Source organism: Orycteropus afer, unplaced genomic scaffold, assembly GCF_000298275.1.
Source record: "Orycteropus afer afer isolate SDZICR_OR568_19922 unplaced genomic scaffold, OryAfe1.0 scaffold00144, whole genome shotgun sequence".
NCBI lineage: Eukaryota > Metazoa > Chordata > Mammalia > Tubulidentata > Orycteropodidae > Orycteropus > Orycteropus afer.
In genome coordinates, this window is record NW_006921731.1 from 1,900,555 (window position 1) to 1,918,866 (window position 18,312).

The window sequence follows — 18,312 nt, forward strand, 5'->3', positions numbered from 1 at the left end:
GGAAACCTGATTTCCGAGTGGTTGAGGGGGCGGCAGGGAAGAAGACACCCCAGAAATTCCCAGGGTGGGGCTGGGACATTGCTGGTTCTGGGGAAGGGGTATCCTCCCAGACTGTACACTTGTACAAGTGCCTCTGGAGTCTTCTCTGCTGTCTTTCCAGAGATCAGGTCTCCTCTAAGGGCTTGGATTTGGAAAGAGAGAAACAGGGAAATGAGCAGAATAAATGAATGAATGAATGCCTTTGTTGAATGAAGAATTTTGCTTCAGCCATAAAGGATGTTGAATGAACAAATGACTAGTGAACAAATAAGTGTTTGTTAAGTGACTTTGTGGAATGATTGAATCAAGGAGTGACTAAATGCATGCTGAATGACTGCAGGAGCCCCCCAGTAAGTTCCCACAGAGAGGACTGAACCCCACTGAGTTCCCATCCTCCATTCTTCTTCCCAGGAGTCCTGGCTGTGGCCAGTGCGCAGTGGGCCATGCCGGGGGCAGTGGAAGCTCCCAGCTGGAAGCAAGCGGAGGACATTAGAGACATTTACGACTTCCGTGATATTCTGGGCACGTGAGTGACCCTTCAGGTCTCAGGGCAGGAGAGAAGGGAAGCTGTCCTTGAGATGGCCTGGTGGTAGGAAGGGGATTTGGGATGTCCTCACTCCTGGGTCTGGATGGCTGAGTTGACTGTGTCTAGAGTGATGCTTCCTCTGGTCAGTTGATCACTGCTTCCTGTTTCCTACAGCACAGGCCTTGTGGCAGCCTCGCTGTGGCCCAGGCTGGCCTTGGCTTCTCACTTCTGTCTGTCAGTAGGTGGGACAGTGGCTGCTCTTGCTGCAGCTCTGGGTTCCCACTGAAGGGAAGGGGGAGTGGGGGAGAATGAAGAGTCTACCTTTGAGGGGCTCCCGGCCGAGGTTTGGGAAATGAGGCTGAGCATGGCTCTGTGCACAGTGCTGGGAATCCAAAAATAACTCAAACCTGATCTCTGTCCCACAAGTGGATCCCAGACACTTGGGGGAGACAGACCCATGGAAAATGACAACAGTATGTGTTCAGTGCTCCAATTAAGATTGGGGCTGAGGATTTTGTACAGCTGAGAGGTGGCTGTGGCTTCTGCCTGGGAGAGTGGGCACTGATGCTGGGGACTGAAGGATGAGTGGGAGGATACTTGTCAGAGACGGAGAAGAGCATTCTGTTGTTATGTGCCGTTGAGTCAGACCCGACTCATAGCGACCCCTCCTTGGGTTTCCAAGGCGGTATCACTAGGGAAGTAGATTGCCTAACTTTCCTTCTGAGGAGTGGCTAGTGGGTTTGAACCACCAGCTTTCTGGTTAGCAGTCAAGTGCCTTAGGCACTATGCTACCAGAGGTCTTAAGAGCATTCTAGACAAATCAGCAGAGGCTCAGAGGCATGGTATGTGTGAAAAGAGGTAAGGAGCCTGGTAGGGCTTAAAATCAGAAGTTTGGGGAAAAGTGAAAGAAGAGGCTGGAGAAAAGAAGGGAATAGCCATACAGGGCCTTGAAAACTAGACTACCAAGACTGGACTTTACCCCATGAGCTATTGGAAGACAAAGACTTTTCAGGTTTGCAGTTCAGGATAGTCAGGTCACTCTAGCCACAGGATAGAAGATAAATTGGAGAGGGACAAGACTATGAACTAGTGATGAGGCTATTACAGTCACTAGTTATTCCTGATGATTGAAATTTTACCATGAGACATATTTTTCTTTGGCGTATGCTTCTTGTTCTCCCAAGGAAAACAAACAGCCATAGAAAGAATACCATAGTAAACCCAATTTACTCAGTGAACTTTAGTGTAAATGACTTTATTTCTTCCTTTCTAAGTGTCTTTTCTAAAGCACTGCTTCTCAAACTTTAATGTGCATACACATCATTTGAGGAGTTTGTTAAAATGCAGATTCTGATTTAGTAGGTCTGAGGGAAGACCTGAGATTCTGCATTTTTAAAAAGCTCCCAGATGATGCTAATGGTTCTTCAAGGTTCTAATGGTGTTAAATCAGCCAGATTCAAATTGGCTTTAGCAGGAAAAGGAATTAATCAATTGTGCATAGAATCAGAAAGGTCAGGCGAAGACTTCAGGGATGGCTAGATCCAGGGGCTTATATGATGCTACCAGGAAATTAGCTTTGACCATTTCTCAGCTTTGATTTCCTTTGTATGGGCTTTATACTCAAGCAGGCTCTCCTGAAGTTCCAAGCATACCTACTATCAGGCTGGCAAGAAAAAAACACCTCATTCTCAAAGTGCTGGTTACTGTGGCCAAGGGAGAGACAGCTCTGATTGGCCAGACATGGGTCATGTGACCACTTCTAGAGCCAGAGGTACATGAGTGGTTGGGAGAGAGTCATCCCACCTCCTTGGTCCAGGGGTGGTCACATGACCCTTAGGGGATAGAGGAGAGGCTGGAGGGAAGCAGGGGTTCCAGTTTTCTACCTCAGGAATTCCCTTTTCCTGCAGGGGGGCCTTCTCTGAGGTAATCCTGGCAGAAGATAAGAGGACTCAGAAGCTGGTGGCCATCAAATGCATTGCCAAGAAGGCCCTGGAGGGCAAGGAGGGCAGCATGGAGAATGAGATTGCTGTCCTGCACAAGTATGTGGGCCACAGCCTGTCCCTTGCCCCATTTGACACTGCACTGACCCCACCCACCCTCTTCCCCCTCTGCTTCAGAATTATTTAACCTCTCTGAACCTAAATTGCTTAGTTATAAAATAGGGTTAACAATGACTACTTGGCAGGGTTTTGGGGAGTATAAAGGTCCTTTATTTCAAGGGCCTAGCACAAGAACTAACATGACAGATGTGGTTGAGATATAAGTGCTATTTACAGTGGTTTAATCTGTCCTATCAGGTCTAAAGGTCACTCCTTGAACATGACTGAACCCATGTATAAAGCTAGTGTTATCTCTAGACCTATTTCAAGTTCCCCCACATATTAGTCACTCAGGAAGTTAAAAAATGCCGGTCTGCTGACCCTGTGACCAAGTCAACAACCAACTGGTATTTTGAAATGCTCAAGTTGATATAAACTTCCTGGCCTTCACTGGGAAGCTTACAGAAAATCTTCACTTCCAAGTCTCTCCCTGAGGCCTTCCAACCACTTTGGGCAGAGAGATGGGCAGGAAAGAAATGATCATTGCCACTTTCCAGGGGAGAAAACTGAAGCCCAGAGAGGGCAAGAGAGTTACCCAACTAACTGCTGCAAGTTTGTGGCAGAGCAGAGCCTTCCTCCTCATCAACATCAGTCACCACGATCGGTTCACTTATTGAGCATTTACCACGTGCCAGGCCCTGTGCCAAGCACTTAACCTGCATTGATTCATGTGATCCTCACCCCAACTCTTTGGAGGAAGTACTGTCATTGGCTTCATTTTATAGATGAAGACACTGAGGTTCAGAGAGGTTACATTCCATTCAACACATATTATTGAGCACAATGGGGGAGGGAACAATGGTAAGCAAGGTCCTGGTCCCATGGAGCTGACCTGGTTGGGGAGGCCAACAAACTCGGAGACAGAGAAAATTTTTAAAATTCATGTATTGATCAGTAGTGATAAGAAGGAAATTTTTGTCCCCAGTGGCATGTGGTAGAGGCAGGCTTTGAACCCTGTTCTATCCGACGCTAAAGCCCAGTATTTACCCATCTGCTCTCTTGCCTCCTGATAAATTACAACAAATCGTGGCAAAGCAGCTTTTCCTTTTCAAGATTTTTGGTTTGTCCTGCTCAGATTTGCAGGCAGTGGGAAGCGAGGCTGGGGAGCTGACTGAGCTTTCCTTAACTCTGAGCCACCTCATTTCTGTTTCCAGGATCAAGCACCCCAACATTGTAGCCCTGGATGACATCTATGAAAGTAGGGGCCATCTCTACCTCATCATGCAGCTGTGAGTTGCCCTGCCTATGCCCCTTGGTCACACTTCTTCCTGCTGCCCTTTCCCTGGCCTCTTTGCATCCCCCAGCCTGGAGGACCTGGTCTCTCCAGCCCTACTCCCTTGGGCAGACTGCCTTATACTCGGCTGCAGGGTGTCGGGTGGGGAGCTGTTTGACCGCATCGTGGAGAAAGGCTTCTACACAGAGAGGGATGCCAGCCGCCTCATCTTCCAGGTGCTGGATGCCGTCAAGTACCTGCATGACCTGGGCATCGTACACAGGGATCTCAAGGTGGGATGTGAGGGTATGTGGTAGGCGGGGCACCCAGGGCCCAGGCATCCTCACTGTATGGCCTTGGGCAACTTTCGTCCCTCGCTGAGCCTCACTTTCCCATCTGCAATACGGACCTTGTATTCCCTAAACTACCTCCCCTAGTTTCAGTTGTCGTCGTTGTGTGCCGTCGAGTAGGACCCGACTCATAGCGACCCCTCCTTGGGTTGCCGAGGCAGTATCACTACAGAAGTAGATTGCCCAACCTTCCTTCCGAGGAGTGGCTGATGGGCTTGAACCACCAGCCTTCTGGTTAGCAGTCAAGTACCTTAGGCACTATGCTACCAGAGCTCCTTCTAGTTTCAGTTAGGACACTAAAATGAACACAAAAGTGATTTCTGCTGCTCTTTCATCCAAATAATGTTTTATGTCTTTTTCTGATAATAAAAGTTCTACTTTGTAGAAAATGTGGATGGGACAAAAAGAGAATAAAGAAACCAGGACTCACTAAACTCCTACTATTCACAGCTGATGAGGGGTTTCACATTTTCAGCACATCTCAGTCTAGTCTAGGAGAACACTGGGCTCAGACGGATCTAGGTTTGAATTTTGGCCTGCTATTTTCCAACTGTGGGTTCTTGGGCAAGTCACTTTGCTCTCAAGCCTCAGTTTCTTCAACTGTAAAATGGGATTACCCAGACTGATCTAGCATGGATGTGGTAAGGACAAAGTGAAATCAAGCACTAAGAAAGAGTATGGCACATAGTGGAAAGATTATGTCTTTTCAGCTTCATGATACACACCTGAGGTTTACAGAAAATTTTGTCCCCTACCTCATGAGGCCCTTGTCCTTTCTGAAACTTTAAACCTCCTTGAGACCTTCCTTGAGATTCTTGTGCCCCTAGCCAAGATGGCAGCCATGAAGCTTTGTGGCTTTGTGGGAGGCATTGTTTCTCAAGGTGTGCTTAGGGAACCAGAAGGTTCTCTCAGCCTCTGGCCACCTCTGACTGCTCCTTCTTCTCCCTCTTGTCCTCCAAGCCAGAGAATCTGCTGTATTACAGCCTGGATGAAGACTCCAAGATCATGATCTCTGACTTTGGCCTCTCCAAGATGGAGGACCCAGGCAGTGTACTCTCCACTGCCTGTGGAACCCCGGGATACGTGGGTGAGAAGGGCCCTGGGCTGGGACCAAGGGCAGGGATGGAACCAGGCACTGCAGGGCAGAGATTTGTCAGCACCATGTCCCCTTCCCTCCACAGCCCCTGAGGTCCTAGCCCAGAAGCCCTACAGCAAGGCTGTGGATTGCTGGTCCATAGGGGTCATCGCCTACATCCTGTGAGTGAGGGCTTGGCCACTGGGGAGTGTGACTCCAGAGTGGTCCTCTCCCCTACTTTCCTTTCTTCCTTTCCTGTGCCTTTTCTTTCTTCCTTCCCTGCAGATTTTTATCTACCAGTTCATTACTTAATTACTACCTTCAATAGCTAGCACCTACTATGCTTCAGGAACTCTCTAATTGTATAGTGCATAAGGCATTTGACTGCTAACCAGAAAGCTGGCGGTTCAAACCCACCAGCCACTCTGCAGAAGGAAGACTTCCATAAGATTTACCGCCTCAGAAACCCAAAAGGGTTGCTATCAGTTGTAATCAATTCGATGGCAATGAGTTTGGTTTTTTGTTTTTATGCTTCAGGTAGGGTCTATGTATGGTACAAATGGCCCTTAACTGAAAAGTTACAGGAGTAAGCCCACCCAGAGGCATCTTGGAAGAAAGTCCTGGTCATTCATTTCAGTAAAATCAGCCATTGAAAACCCTGTGGAGCACAGTTCTACTCTGACAGACCTGGAGACATCATGAGTCAGAAACAACTTGTGGGCAACTGTTTGTTTTTTTTTTTTTTTTTGTTTCAAACACTGTGTTAAGTACTGGGGATTTAGCAGAGAACAAAAAAGGCAAAGGCCTGCCCTCAGGAAGCTGATATTCAAATAGGGGAAACAGACAATAAACAAGTAAATAAATTAGGTGGTAAAAAGTGCCATGAAGAAAAATCAAGCAGGGGTGGGAAATGGGGATGGATGCCATTTTAGATGAAAAGTTCAGGAAGGCCTCCGAGGAGGTGAGATTTGTGTGGCATCCTGAATGAAGTGAGGGAACCAGCTGTTCACGGTCGGGGGGAAGAATGATTTAGAAAGGCCCTGAGGAGGGAAAGATCAGGGTATGTTCAAGGAACAGAAAGGAGGCCAGTGTAGCAGGACAGGAGTGAGCAAGGCAGAGATGGCTAGTTACCTCCTTTGTAAAAGGGGGCATTCCTTCCTGTGGGTCCTGCCTAACTCCCAGGATCGCCCTACAGCTCCATCCCAGAGGCAGTAGGTGCAGTGAATGTAGAAATGAGGACGGTTTCTCCCTGCCAGGCTCTGTGGTTACCCCCCCTTCTATGACGAGAATGATGCCAAACTCTTCGAACAGATTTTGAAGGCCGAATATGAGTTTGACTCTCCTTACTGGGACGACATCTCGGACTCCGGTATGTAAGGCTTTGCCTTCCTCCCCAGGGCCCTGCTTCTGGTGCCTTCATCTTCTCCCCACTGTCCAGGTCCCCTGGCCCAGTCTAAGAGCTGGCTTCAGGCCCAGACATCCCACTCAGGGGTTTCCTTCTACCTGGCCCCAGCTTGAGACACTTGTAGGCATACATTCATCCATCCTTTGAACATTTTTTTTTTTAAACATGTTTTTGAAAAGACCTCCCCCTACTGCCATCCTAATGCCTGAAACACCACCACATTTTCATCCCTCCTTCTGTGCCCCTATTAGGAAGCAAACTGTGAAGCTATTAATCATTTATACATCTTTTCTAAGAACAAATTTTCCTTCTCCCCATCTTTGAGCATTTATTTAGATTGTTTTTACCATTTGGTTATCATAAATACTGTTAATGATAATTTTACTATTTATTGTGATTTGGGCCAAAGTTTATAGAGCAAATTAATTTTCCATACAACAGTTCATATCTATTTTGTCTCATGACATTGATTGAATCCCCATAGTGTAACCACTTTCTTCCCACTTTCTCCCTATGGTTACCTCTTCCCTGTGTCCTTCTTTCCTATCCATTCCTGCCCCTTGAGCTCCCTCCCTGTGCAAATGCTGCCCTTCTGATCTGCTATGGTTGATTGTTCTAAGGAGTGTACCTACCTGGTGTAAATGTTCACCTCATACGCCTATTTGGCTGGAAGCCTCAGGAGCTAGTTCAATTCCAGGCCTAAGGGGTGATGAGGGCCAGAGTCTTGGGGGTTTCATCAGTTTCTATAGGAACAGTAAGCCTGGTATTTTTTTTTTTTTTTCCAAATGATTTTGAGCTTTAAGAACAAGGTTTCTTAAAGGAGAAAGGAGAGAGCTTGAAGGGCTGAGTTTAGCGATAGGGGCTCAGAGAAAAGAGTACAGATGAGATGGGCAGTACATGGACAAATCTGGCCTCCTGTCTTGCTTTGATGCCAGGGCAGACCTGAGGGGGTGGGCTCTGTCTTGGAGGTGCCCACAGGCACCCCATCCTGTCCTTGCTTTGTCTTGGGGGTTCAGCCAAAGATTTTATCCGGCACTTGATGGAGAAGGATCCAGAGAAGAGGTTCACCTGTGAGCAGGCCTTGCAGCACCCATGGTGAGAGTTCCCACAAGATGCAGGTGAGGGTGGGGCCTGGGATCCCAGACCTGCTTTTGCCTCTCACAGGCCCCTCCACATACCCCATCCTAGGATTGCAGGGGATACGGCTCTAGATAAGAATATCCATCAGTCAGTGAGCGAGCAGATCAAGAAGAACTTTGCCAAGAGCAAATGGAAGGTGAGACCACGTCCTTAATCCTGGGTTCCAGACTCCCCTGACCCTCCATCCAGGCCACAGATTACACACACCTAGCACCAATTTGGGCACACAGTAACTGCTCAGAGATGCTGACTGAAGGCCCTTATTCATTCACCAAACACAGATACCTATTCCATTCCAGATGATCCCTGCCCTCCAAATCTAGAGGGAGAATAGTCTATAATTCTTAAGGGGGCATCTAATCAAGGCTAAGAGGTCCAGGAAGAGTCATACAGGTGGTGGTATGTAAGATCAGACCTAATAGTTGAGTAGGAATTAGCCAAGGAAAGCAGGATAATATGTGAGGCAGAGAGAACAAGTGTGCACAGGGCCAGGGTCAAGAAAGTGAGGACATTCAGAAGTACAAGTGCTGAGCCTGCTTGAATGGAGGAGATAAGGGGGTGAGGGGCAGGAACCGAGGCTACACAGGCTGGCAAGGGCCTGGCCATTCAGGTCCTTGAATGCCACAGGAGAACAATGTATTGATCCTGGGGAGCTGAGGAGCCCAAAAAGGATTTAAATCAGGCATTTCCCTGTTGAAAGGGCTCTCAGGATGCAGAGTGCCATGGAGTGGAGACTAGGAGACCCAGTAGGAGGCAGTATCAATAGGAGCTTAGACCAAGCAGTAGCAACAGGAATAGAGAACAGTGGTTGACTATCAAGGAGGTAGAACTGACAAGATGTGATGATGGAACGGATATTGGTGGAGAGAGGAAGAGATGTCAAGAACTAGTCACAGAAAGTAGTTACAGGATTGGAGACCCCAGGGACAGACAGAACTCAGGAGGATGGTTTTAGATTTGGACATAGTGATTTGAGGGACCTGTGGAATATGTTGAACAGAAAAAGGTACACACACACACACACCCACACCTGGGCAAGTTATTTAACCTCTGTGTCTCAATTTCCTCCTTTGAAAATGGTAATACTAATAGTGCTTACCTCAAAGAGTCTTGTGAAGATTAAATAAATTATTACATAAAATGCTTAGAGCAGTGCCTGACAGTTAATGCTGTATGTTTGCTATTATGTATAAATATGAATTAATTATACAGTTATGTATCTGTTTAGAAATATTTTTATGTATGTTCAAATACATAATATGATTGAATATAATTTACTAAAGCCTTGTAGAGAGGCTTGTAGGGTCTTAGGGGATCAGTAAACCCCTGAATAAAAATAACAGAAGCACTGCCCTAATCCCACTGTCAGCCCGTGCCCCATGATCCCCCACTCACTCAAAAGCCCCCTCTTCCCTCTCTCCCCACAGCAAGCCTTCAACGCCACAGCTGTGGTGCGGCACATGAGGAAGCTGCAGTTGGGCACCAGCCAGGAGGGGCAGGGACAGATGCCGAGCCATGGGGAGCTGCTGCCACTGGCAGCTGGGGGTGAGGACTGGGGCTCTGTGGGAGGACCTGGGTAGTCCATGCAGAGGCACCCAGGCTGGAGCAAAGGGTCTGTCCCTGCAGCCAACTCTGTTTTCTCTTCTTGTACTAGGGTCGGCGGCTGGCTGCTGCTGTCGAGACTGCTGTGTGGAGCCAGGTCCAGAACTTGCCCCTACACTGCCCCCCCAACTCTAGGCCCTGGAGCTAGGGTCAGGATCCCCTGCCTGGGAAGGATTGGGGGACAGTCTGCTCCCCTTCCCTTCTTGACTGGGGAGTTATCCTGCCCCACCACCTCCCATTCCCTTCCCTCCACTGCATTTTCCATACAAATGTTTCTATTTTATTGTTCCTTCTTGTAATAAAGGGAAGAGGATAAAACCATAGGTAGCTCTCTCTCTCCAGACAGCCCCCACCAAACCCTGTTGTGCAAACTGACTGCTTGATTTGGGGGTACCTGGACTCTGAGGTAGCTGTAGGGAGCCCTCTCTCCAACATGCGCCTGGGTGGGAAGAGGGAGACCAATGAAGAAAAGTGTTTGGGGATTCCATTGTCCAGTGCCTCCACTTAATCTTCTGGCCCTTTGGACGTCTTTCTACGCTTTACTGGTGGCTTCTGAGTATGGTGGGATCGGCGCAGTTCGGCACAGAACAACACCTGTAGGGGCAAGGAGTTAATGTGGGGAGGGAGGTATACTGGGGTCAGGGCTGGTGGCAGTGTGAGGAGGTAGAAGAGCCCATGGGAAACAGGGCCAGGGGCAATAAGAATCAACTGGGACTGGGTCAGGTCTGGGTGGCTGGTCCTTTAGGGTCACTACATGGTGGTAGAAGAGTCCATAGGGATCAGGGTTGAGTTGCTAGAATAGTCTACTTATTCAAGTCTGGAGGATAAATCCTATGGGGTCTGGATTAATGGGTGGAAGGCAAGGGGAACCTGGGTACACTCACCGCTTGGGCCCAGCCAGCATAAGGTCCCCATAGACTCCGGAAGAAGTTTCCTAAACCAGAAGTGATAAATCTAAATTAATTGGTGCCTTTCTCCCTGCTCCTCACATACAGATAATATGGGATTTAAGAAGAGGTAACCAAGAAGGTGAGAGGTTTGTCCCACCTCAACCCCACTGCCAGTCCCAACATCCCACTCTTCTGTCCTCACCCAGTTCCTTGTTGGCCAGGGGGCCCAGAGTCTTGGCTTGGCTTGTGGTGGGGTGCCAGCTGTAGTCACATTGGGCGATCTGCCACATATGGACGTCCACAGGCACAGCCTGAGGCTTGTCTAGGGCCATCAGGCAGATGCAGTCAGCCACCTTTGACAGATACAGAGTTAGCCACTGAGGCTGAGTGGCAGGATCCAGCCAGCATCCTGCTTTTATCCCTAAGCACCAGCTGCTTCTTCCTCCACTCTGAGGTTATTATTATTCCACATTCTTAACCAATATGAAAAATCACTTGCTATTGAGTCAGTTCTGACTCATGGCAACCCCATGTGTGTCAGAATAAAACTACTCCATAGGGTTTTTTTAATTTATAATTTATTAATTTTGTTGTTGTTGAATATAAACAGCAAAACATACACCACAACAGTTTCTACATGTACTATTTAGTGACACTGACCACATTCTTTGAGGTGTGCAACCTCATTTTCTGAGCTGTTCTTCCCCCCATTTACATAAATTCAGTGCTCCCTAAGGTCCTTATCTAGAGTTGTTGTCATCAATACGATCCCATATAGATACATAGTTCTCACAAAAGCATAATGCTCAAGGCAGAAATTTTTTACAAGTTAAGCTAAGTAAACTATTGCTTGGTTTTAAGAAGATTTCAGGGGTATTTTTGGTTTAGGGTTTATAGATTATTTCAGGGCAGTAATTTCAGGGGATCACCCAACCTTTATGGCTTCAGAAAGTTGAGAGTCCGTGAGAATTTTAAAAATCTGTTCTACATTTTCCCTTTTTTGATCGGGATTTTTCTATGGGATCTCTGATCAAACTGTTCAGTGATGGTAGCCGAGCACCATACAGTTCTGGTCTCATAGCAAATAAGGCAGTTGTTCACGGAGGCGGTTAGCCATTCATTCCATTTCCTCCTTTTTATTCCTGAGTCCCCTTTCTCTGTTGTTCCAGGTGAATAGAGATAGACCAATTGTGCTTTGGATGGGTGCTTACAAGCTTTTACGAACCCAGGCACTACACATTGAGCTAGGAGGTAGAAAAGAAGCACTAAACATGTTATTAGGCTAATCAACTGGGATGTCCCATGAAACCATGATACTAAACCACCAAACCAAGAAACCAAATCTCATAAGGTTTTTGGTTGTACATAATTAGCCTAAGCAGCAAGTCTGTCCTTTTTTTTTTCCTCTTAATTTTAATATATAGTAATTGTTGTACATAGGGTTTTCAATGGCTGATTTTTTGAAGTTAGATTGCCAGGCCTTTCTTCCAAGGCACCTCTGGGTAGATGTGAACCTGCAAGCTTTTGGTCAGCAGTTCAGTGTGTTAAGTATTTGTACTACTTGAAGATTCCTTCAATCAATATACACTATCTATTAATAACTTTTAAAAAAGCTATGATGACATCTGCTACTGAGTGAGCACCTATGTGAGCTGAGCTCTCCACATAACCTAGGACAAAGGTATTTGCCCATCCATTTTACAGACAATTGAGGCTCTGAAAGGTGAAATGACTTGTCCAAAGTCATAGAGAACCCATTAAAATTTTCTTTAAAGAATAATTCATTTTTTAAATTATAGGGAAGTAAAAAGAAAAAATAACAGATGCTAAATTCTCAATCATATACCAATTGCAAGATAACTTGACATTAAACAAGTTTTCTAAGTACTCTGTACATGTAAATTAAAGAAAAAAATAAAATGAAAAGTAGAAACATCATATCTCTCTCTAAAGATAATCATTATTAATCTTCCTGCAATTCCTATTTGAACATTTCTGCATACATATTTACCCACTACCGTTGAGTCAGTTCTGACTCATAGTGACTGAGTTTCTATAGTGGTAAATCTTTATGGAAGTAGATTGCACCATCTTCCTTCCATAGAGCAGCTGGTGGGTTTGAACCATCGACCTTCTGGTTAGCAGTCAAATGCCTTAGGCACTGTGCCACCAGAGACACCAGGATATATATTCATCTGAATAAATGGCCTTTCTAAAATGCATTCAATACCCTTCTAGCACTCTGCTATTCTTCTTTATTAAAACATGTTCTTGTGGCCTATCTCCTTCCTTTTCTGTTTCCAGAAGCAAAGCCTCTACCCAGCTCTCAGGCCTGCCCCATCTCTACTCAGTGTGGGTGGTGAAGGCAGCTCTCACATCTGGAGCATCACCTTGGTGCCCACCCCAGGCAGGGTGCAGAGGGCCTTGTGGGCATCCTCGTAGGGGGCCTCACGCAGCTGCTGCAGCCAGGGCAGCCCACCCTGTTCTTCCAGGATAGCTCGGGCACTGGCACTCACGTAGCGGGCACGGTACCCCAGGCCCAGCTTCCGGAGGTGGGCCTCCACCTTGGGTCCTGTGGAGATTGGGAAGGAAAGGAGAAGTCAGGCATCCTCACATTTTCCCTGTCCTGTCTCCCACAGAAATGCTTTTTCTAAGCACCTTGGGAGACAGTGGACACTTGTATGTGCAAAGGGAAGGGCTAAAGCTTGGGATCTGCAACAGGTGTTTTCTGAGCATGTACTGTGAGCTGGGCACTGGAGCAGGGCCCGGAGGACTTGCTGCCATGAGGAGCTCCCCAGTTAAGCTTTTACCCTTTACAAAGAGCTTTCATACCCATGATCTAAAGTAATAACAACAACAGCAGTTTCCATTATCAGGTGCTAGATGTTATACATGGGCAAAGTGCTTTAGGTTTGTGAATGCTTACTTTTCTCAAGGATCCTAAGAATAACACTGTTGTGTTTCCCATTTCATAGAGAAAATGAGGGCTTAGAAGAGGTTAAGGAATTTGCTCAAGAAAGGACATGTTGGAGATGGGATCTTGTACCCCGCTCTAGGACACCAATGCCTGTGCACTACACTGCCTCACAGTTGCTTAATTCTACCCCAAAATGCCCCCAGAGAGAAATACTTATCTCTACTCTACAAACGAGAAGCTTAGAGAAGTGATCTTATAACTTGAGATCTTATAACTACTAAGATGGGGGCTAGGAGCTCTGGTAGCATAGTGTCTAAGGCACATGACTGCTAACCAGAAGGCTGGCCATTCAAACCCACCAGCCACTCCTCAGAAGGAAGGTTAGGCAATCTACTTCCATAGTGATACTGCCTCGGAAACCCAAGGAGGGGTTGCTATGAGTCGGGTTTGACTCAAGGACACATAACAACAACAACAACAAAGATGGGGGCTCAGACTCATGACTGGGTTTGCAGGCAGCAAAACCATGTTCTTTCCCTGAGACAGGCTGTCTTTTTGCTATGCAGTCCTCAGCATTTCCCCTTGCTTGGGTCTCACATCTGTCAACTGATTTACTTGCTTCTGTAGAATACTTGCCTCACCAGGCTGCTGTGAAGAACATGTGTGTTCTTGGATACAGAATTGCTAGGTTTGCTACAAAGATGGCAGCTTGAAATTGCTACATTTTTCCCACATGCCACATGCTGTGCTAGGTACAATATGTGCATTCTTTTATATGACCTTCATGACAACTCTGGACACTAATAGGAGCTATTATCCCATTTCACAGATGAAAAAACTGAGGTACATGGAGGCTAAATAATGTGTTCAAGGTCACATGTTGTTGTTGTTATTATATACTGTCAAGTCGGACCCGACACATAGTGACCCCTCCTTGGGTTTCCGAAAGGCAACATCACTACAGAAGTAGATTGCCCAACCTTCCTTCCGAGGAGTGGCTGCTGGGTTTGAACCTCCAGCCTTCTGGTTAGCAGTCAAGTGCCTTAGGCACTATGCAACCAGAGCTCCTTCAAGGTCACATAGCAGTCAAGTAGCAGAGTTAGTATTCAAGCCAAGCAGTTTGTCTCCAGGGCCCATATTCTTAATTTTGCACTACACACGGTATATTGTATATGGATGTTGGTAATGTTTTTTTTTTTTTTTCTGATAAGCATTGAACCATGGGGCCCAAATCACAGATTAACGAGTTACTAGCATTTTAGGGAAAAATTGTGAAGATGAGGTGTAACTGGAGCTGACCAGAATAGGCAGGGTGATTCTGGATGATAGCAGTTTTGGGTAGGTGGGAAGCTCTGAGGTGAGAGATGGTGAGCAAGGAAAGCTGATGGTGGGCCATGGAGCAAGGGACCCACCCACTCACCAGCCAGAGCCTGCAAGCTGGGGAAGCCATGGTAGGTGACATCATCGAGCTGGATGAGTTGAGGTCCAAAGGCCTGGCAGAGCCGCTCCACCATGCCAGTGATACGAGTGATATTGTTATTGGAGGAACAGATGAAGGAGAAAAGACACTCGATGGGGTCCTGCCGTAGAAGCCGTACTCCTAAGGGACAGAAAGGTAGGAAGTAGGAGAAACACCTGCTATTGGGAGTAGTCTCTTCCCACCCAAAAATCCTAGGCACCAAGGCTCCAAGGGAATCCCAGGAAATGAGGGACAGTTTTGTCAGAGAAGTAAAGGAGCTCTGGTGGTGCAGTGGTTAAGGCAATGGGCTGCTAACCAAAAGGTCGGTGGTTCAAATCCACCAGTCACTGTGCAGGAGAAAGATGAAGCAGTCTGCTGCCTGAAATCAAAGGGATTTAGGGATTACAATCTTGTAATCCAAGATTTACAGCCTTGGAAACCCTATGGGGCAGTTCTACTCTGCCTTATAGGGTCACTATGAGTCAGAATGACTTGTCAGGTCGCTATGAGTCAGATGGCAGTGGGTTCACTGTTAGAGAAAGCAACACCAGACCTCTCTCATTCTTCATAGCATGTTGTGAGGTCTGGATATTCATGCCATTCCACAGATGAAGAAGCCCAATATAAGCACAAAGCAGGGATTTATGGCTGTTTTGATCATTGCTGTATCTGTAGTCATATAGCGGATGCTCTGTTAATATTTGAAGAATGAATGAGCTACCTGCTCTAGGTTACACAGTTGGGATTTGGTTCAGTAGATTAGTCCCTCCACTATGGTGATCAGCAGAGTAACAGTAGTAATAATAATAGTAGTTAATATGTGCCAAGCACTATTCTAAGCACTTTACATCCTCATAAAATACTAACAGGTAGGTTTAATCTCCATTTTGTTGTTGCTAGCTAATGAGTCAACCCCCAACCATGGCAAGCTCCAGCACAATGGATCAAAATGCTGCCTATTCATGAGCCATCCTCATGACTGGCTGCAGATCTGACGACTGTGAACCACAGGGTTTTCATTGGCTAGTCTGTCTTAGTCTGGAAACTCTGCTGACACCTGTTCAGCATCATAGCAACATGCACATTTCCACTGTCGGAAGAGTGGTGGCTGCACTTAAGATGCACTCACCGAAATGAACCTCCCACATAGAAGGCGGGAATTCTATCACTGAACCAATCACCATTGCCCCATCAATCTTCGTTTTACAGATGGGAAAACTGAGTCACAGAAGTAGTTTGACCAAAGTATAAGAACCCCAATGCTCGCCTAGGTCCTGTACTCACCTTGGAATTTCTGGGCCATCTCTTGGAAGTGGGGGTCCACAGAACCCCAATGGTAATACAGTTGAGCCAGACTGACATCCAACTGGAAGTACCGGCGTACAGCCTGTAGCTCCTCTAGCGTAGGCTTGCCGACCTGGCTCTTGTTCCCTCGGTACACCGTACAGTAGAGGTGCTCCTCCGTCTGGGTCAATGTCCATACTTGGTCCCCCAGCACGCCACTCCAGTGCGCAGGGCTTTGCTCTCTCCACCTGAGCCCCAGGCACAACCCTAGTACTCAGTTTCCCTTCTAGCATCTTTTCCTTTCCCTCCCATCTAACATCCATTCCATTTACAAAATTAATTTACTAATTGCAAAATAAAAGTACATTGGTTCTCTCTTAATCCGCACAACACTGTTCAAAAGCTTATTATCTCTACTTTCTAAAGCAAAGTGCCTGTTTTCTCGTTTGCACACTGAGGTTTCTCACCACCCCCAACATTCCTTTGCACACTCCAGGAAAAGCCAGGATCCAGGGTTCCAGAGGAGGGGCTCCCAGGTGCAGTCACTCACCGGAAGGACTGTCCAGAAGCCAGAACCAGGTCCAGGCGCAACTCAGAACGTGGACAGGGGATGGAGGCCCAGAGGGCAGGGGTGGAGGCTAGAGTACGATGACCCATGCTACTGGGCAGAAGTGAATGGACACATTCACTCACAAGGCTCCGACTCCTAACGGCCCCGCCCTCTTAGAACTGGAGGAACTGGCCACCCTAGGACCCCGCCCACACATGACCCGCCCCTACGGCCTCGCCCAACTCAAGGCCCCGCCCAGTTAAATTTCATTCCTCCACTCCTTGCAGGCCCCCGAAAGCCCCGCCCCTCCAGCTTTTTTCCCACCTCTTTTCCCCAGCTTCCAGCATTCCTGGCGTACTGGTTCCAACCTTCTTTACGTTTCCATGCCCCGCCTCCCATGGCCTCCGAGCGCGCACCACGGTCATTTGACCTCCCCAGACTATCGGAAGCGAGTAAAAGCGCACTTTTTCGCCTTCGCCATGGGCTTAGCTTTTACCGGAAATACTATTCAAGCCCCGCCTATTTGATCCAGAGGTAGCCAATCCGAGGAGGCAGTGAGAAGCGCCAACGAGTCATAGGGCGTGGGGGTGAACGTGCCGGCCTTTCCCAGACGCCTAAGCGGTTGGCGGTTTTTGGGCTTGCTGTCCGCTATTGGTCTTTCCGCCTCGGAGTCGTCTGCACTCGGCCCCCTAGAGTGTCCTGTCACCGAATCCCAGAGGACCGCGAGCAGATTGTGCGCCTTCGATCCTTCAAGGAATGTAGGTCCTCAGGGCAAGCCCTGCTCCCAGTCCGTTCTGTAAGGCCTCAGCCTTTCTCCACCTAGTGAGTCTTCGATCTCAGATATTTGCTCTCAGTGCGCCTCTCTCATGAAGCGTCTTCAAGAATTGGACACAAACACAGCTTCGTCCCCTCGGAGTGCTCGTGAAGCGTCTCCACGTGAAGCGTCTCCACGGCGTCTCTCCTGAGGATTCTGCCCTCAGCGCTCACCTGATAAGCTTGCTTAGTCTGCCTCCATAGACAGATCTTCAGAGGCCTGTCTCTTCTGGGAATCACACTCGTACGTTAAATGGGGCCTGTGTAGGGGCTTCCTCTGGGGCCGGGCCCAGGCAAGCAGCTCTTTACTTTGAGCCTTGGTTTTAAGTCCCCAGGAAAAATGTGTGGCCCTGAACCAGTGTAGCCCAGTTGCCAATGCCGGCTATTTAGGCCTAGGAAAGGTATATTCTCTTATTTCTTCCCTTGAAGACAAAATAGTCACATTTGTTGTTGTTGTTATTTGCCGTCGAGTCAGCCCCGACTCATAGCGACCCCTCCTTGGGTTTCCGAGGCAGTATCACTATGGAAGTAGGATTGCCCAACCTTCCTTCCGAGGAGTGGCTGGTGGGTTTGAACCACCAGCCTTCTGGTTAGCAGTCAAGTGCCTTAGGCACTATGCTACCAGAGCTCCTAGCAAAATTGAACTTTCTCTGGATTATTTTTCACCATCAGTGATACCTGGTTGTTGTATATGAATGATTAAACTGCAAGTTTTTTAAAGGCAAGATCTGTGTCCCACAGCACTTCTCATGGTGTTGTGAAGAGATCATCAAACTGGTTGTCTCTGTTCTACTCAGTAGCTGCAAGGCCTTAGGCAATTAACTCTTTCCTGTGATTGTGTCACTTACAGGCACACCCTCCCCAGTGTCTAGCACTCAGAAGATGTTTGTTCAATAAATGTTGGTTGAATGGCAATAGAAGGTACCAAGGTTTGGAATGAATGAAAAGCA

At 47.4% G+C, this 18,312-nt stretch overlaps 2 protein-coding genes across 2 annotated transcripts; one reads left to right on the plus strand and one right to left on the minus strand.

Annotated features, from left to right (window-relative positions):
- Positions 1-482: 482 nt before the first annotated feature.
- On the plus strand, positions 483-9,584 carry CAMK1 (calcium/calmodulin dependent protein kinase I). Its single transcript, XM_007945831.2, has 11 exons — positions 483-565; positions 2,473-2,604; positions 3,819-3,893; positions 4,032-4,170; positions 5,188-5,314; positions 5,409-5,484; positions 6,559-6,671; positions 7,724-7,802; positions 7,896-7,983; positions 9,275-9,392; positions 9,502-9,584. Exons 1-11 carry the CDS (start codon positions 483-485, stop codon positions 9,582-9,584), a joined length of 1,113 nt encoding a protein of 370 aa, XP_007944022.1.
- Positions 8,204-16,656, minus strand: OGG1 (8-oxoguanine DNA glycosylase). Its single transcript, XM_042781650.1, has 6 exons — positions 16,550-16,656; positions 16,000-16,247; positions 14,677-14,856; positions 12,730-12,911; positions 10,334-10,383; positions 8,204-8,213 (listed from the first exon to the last, which is right to left on the minus strand). The coding sequence occupies exons 1-6, from the start codon at positions 16,654-16,656 to the stop codon at positions 8,204-8,206; spliced, it is 777 nt and encodes a 258-aa protein (XP_042637584.1).
- Positions 16,657-18,312: the final 1,656 nt, after the last annotated feature.

Bases quoted from the DNA above. Each gene is read 5' to 3' on its own strand.
- CAMK1 (XM_007945831.2), top strand. From the start codon at position 483: ATGCCGGGGGCAGTGGAAGCTCCCAGCTGGAAGCAAGCGGAGGACATT. The intron at 2,605-3,818 runs GTATGTGGGCCA...TTCTGTTTCCAG, and splicing joins GAGATTGCTGTCCTGCACAA to GATCAAGCACCCCAACATTG. The intron at 3,894-4,031 runs GTGAGTTGCCCT...ACTCGGCTGCAG, and splicing joins CTCTACCTCATCATGCAGCT to GGTGTCGGGTGGGGAGCTGT.
- OGG1 (XM_042781650.1), bottom strand. From the start codon at position 16,656: ATGGGTCATCGTACTCTAGCCTCCACCCCTGCCCTCTGGGCCTCCATC. The intron at 16,248-16,549 runs GTGAGTGACTGC...CCTGGGGCTCAG, and splicing joins GCTTCTGGACAGTCCTTCCG to GTGGAGAGAGCAAAGCCCTG. The intron at 12,912-14,676 runs GTGAGTGGGTGG...CAATCTCCACAG, and splicing joins CAGCTTGCAGGCTCTGGCTG to GACCCAAGGTGGAGGCCCAC.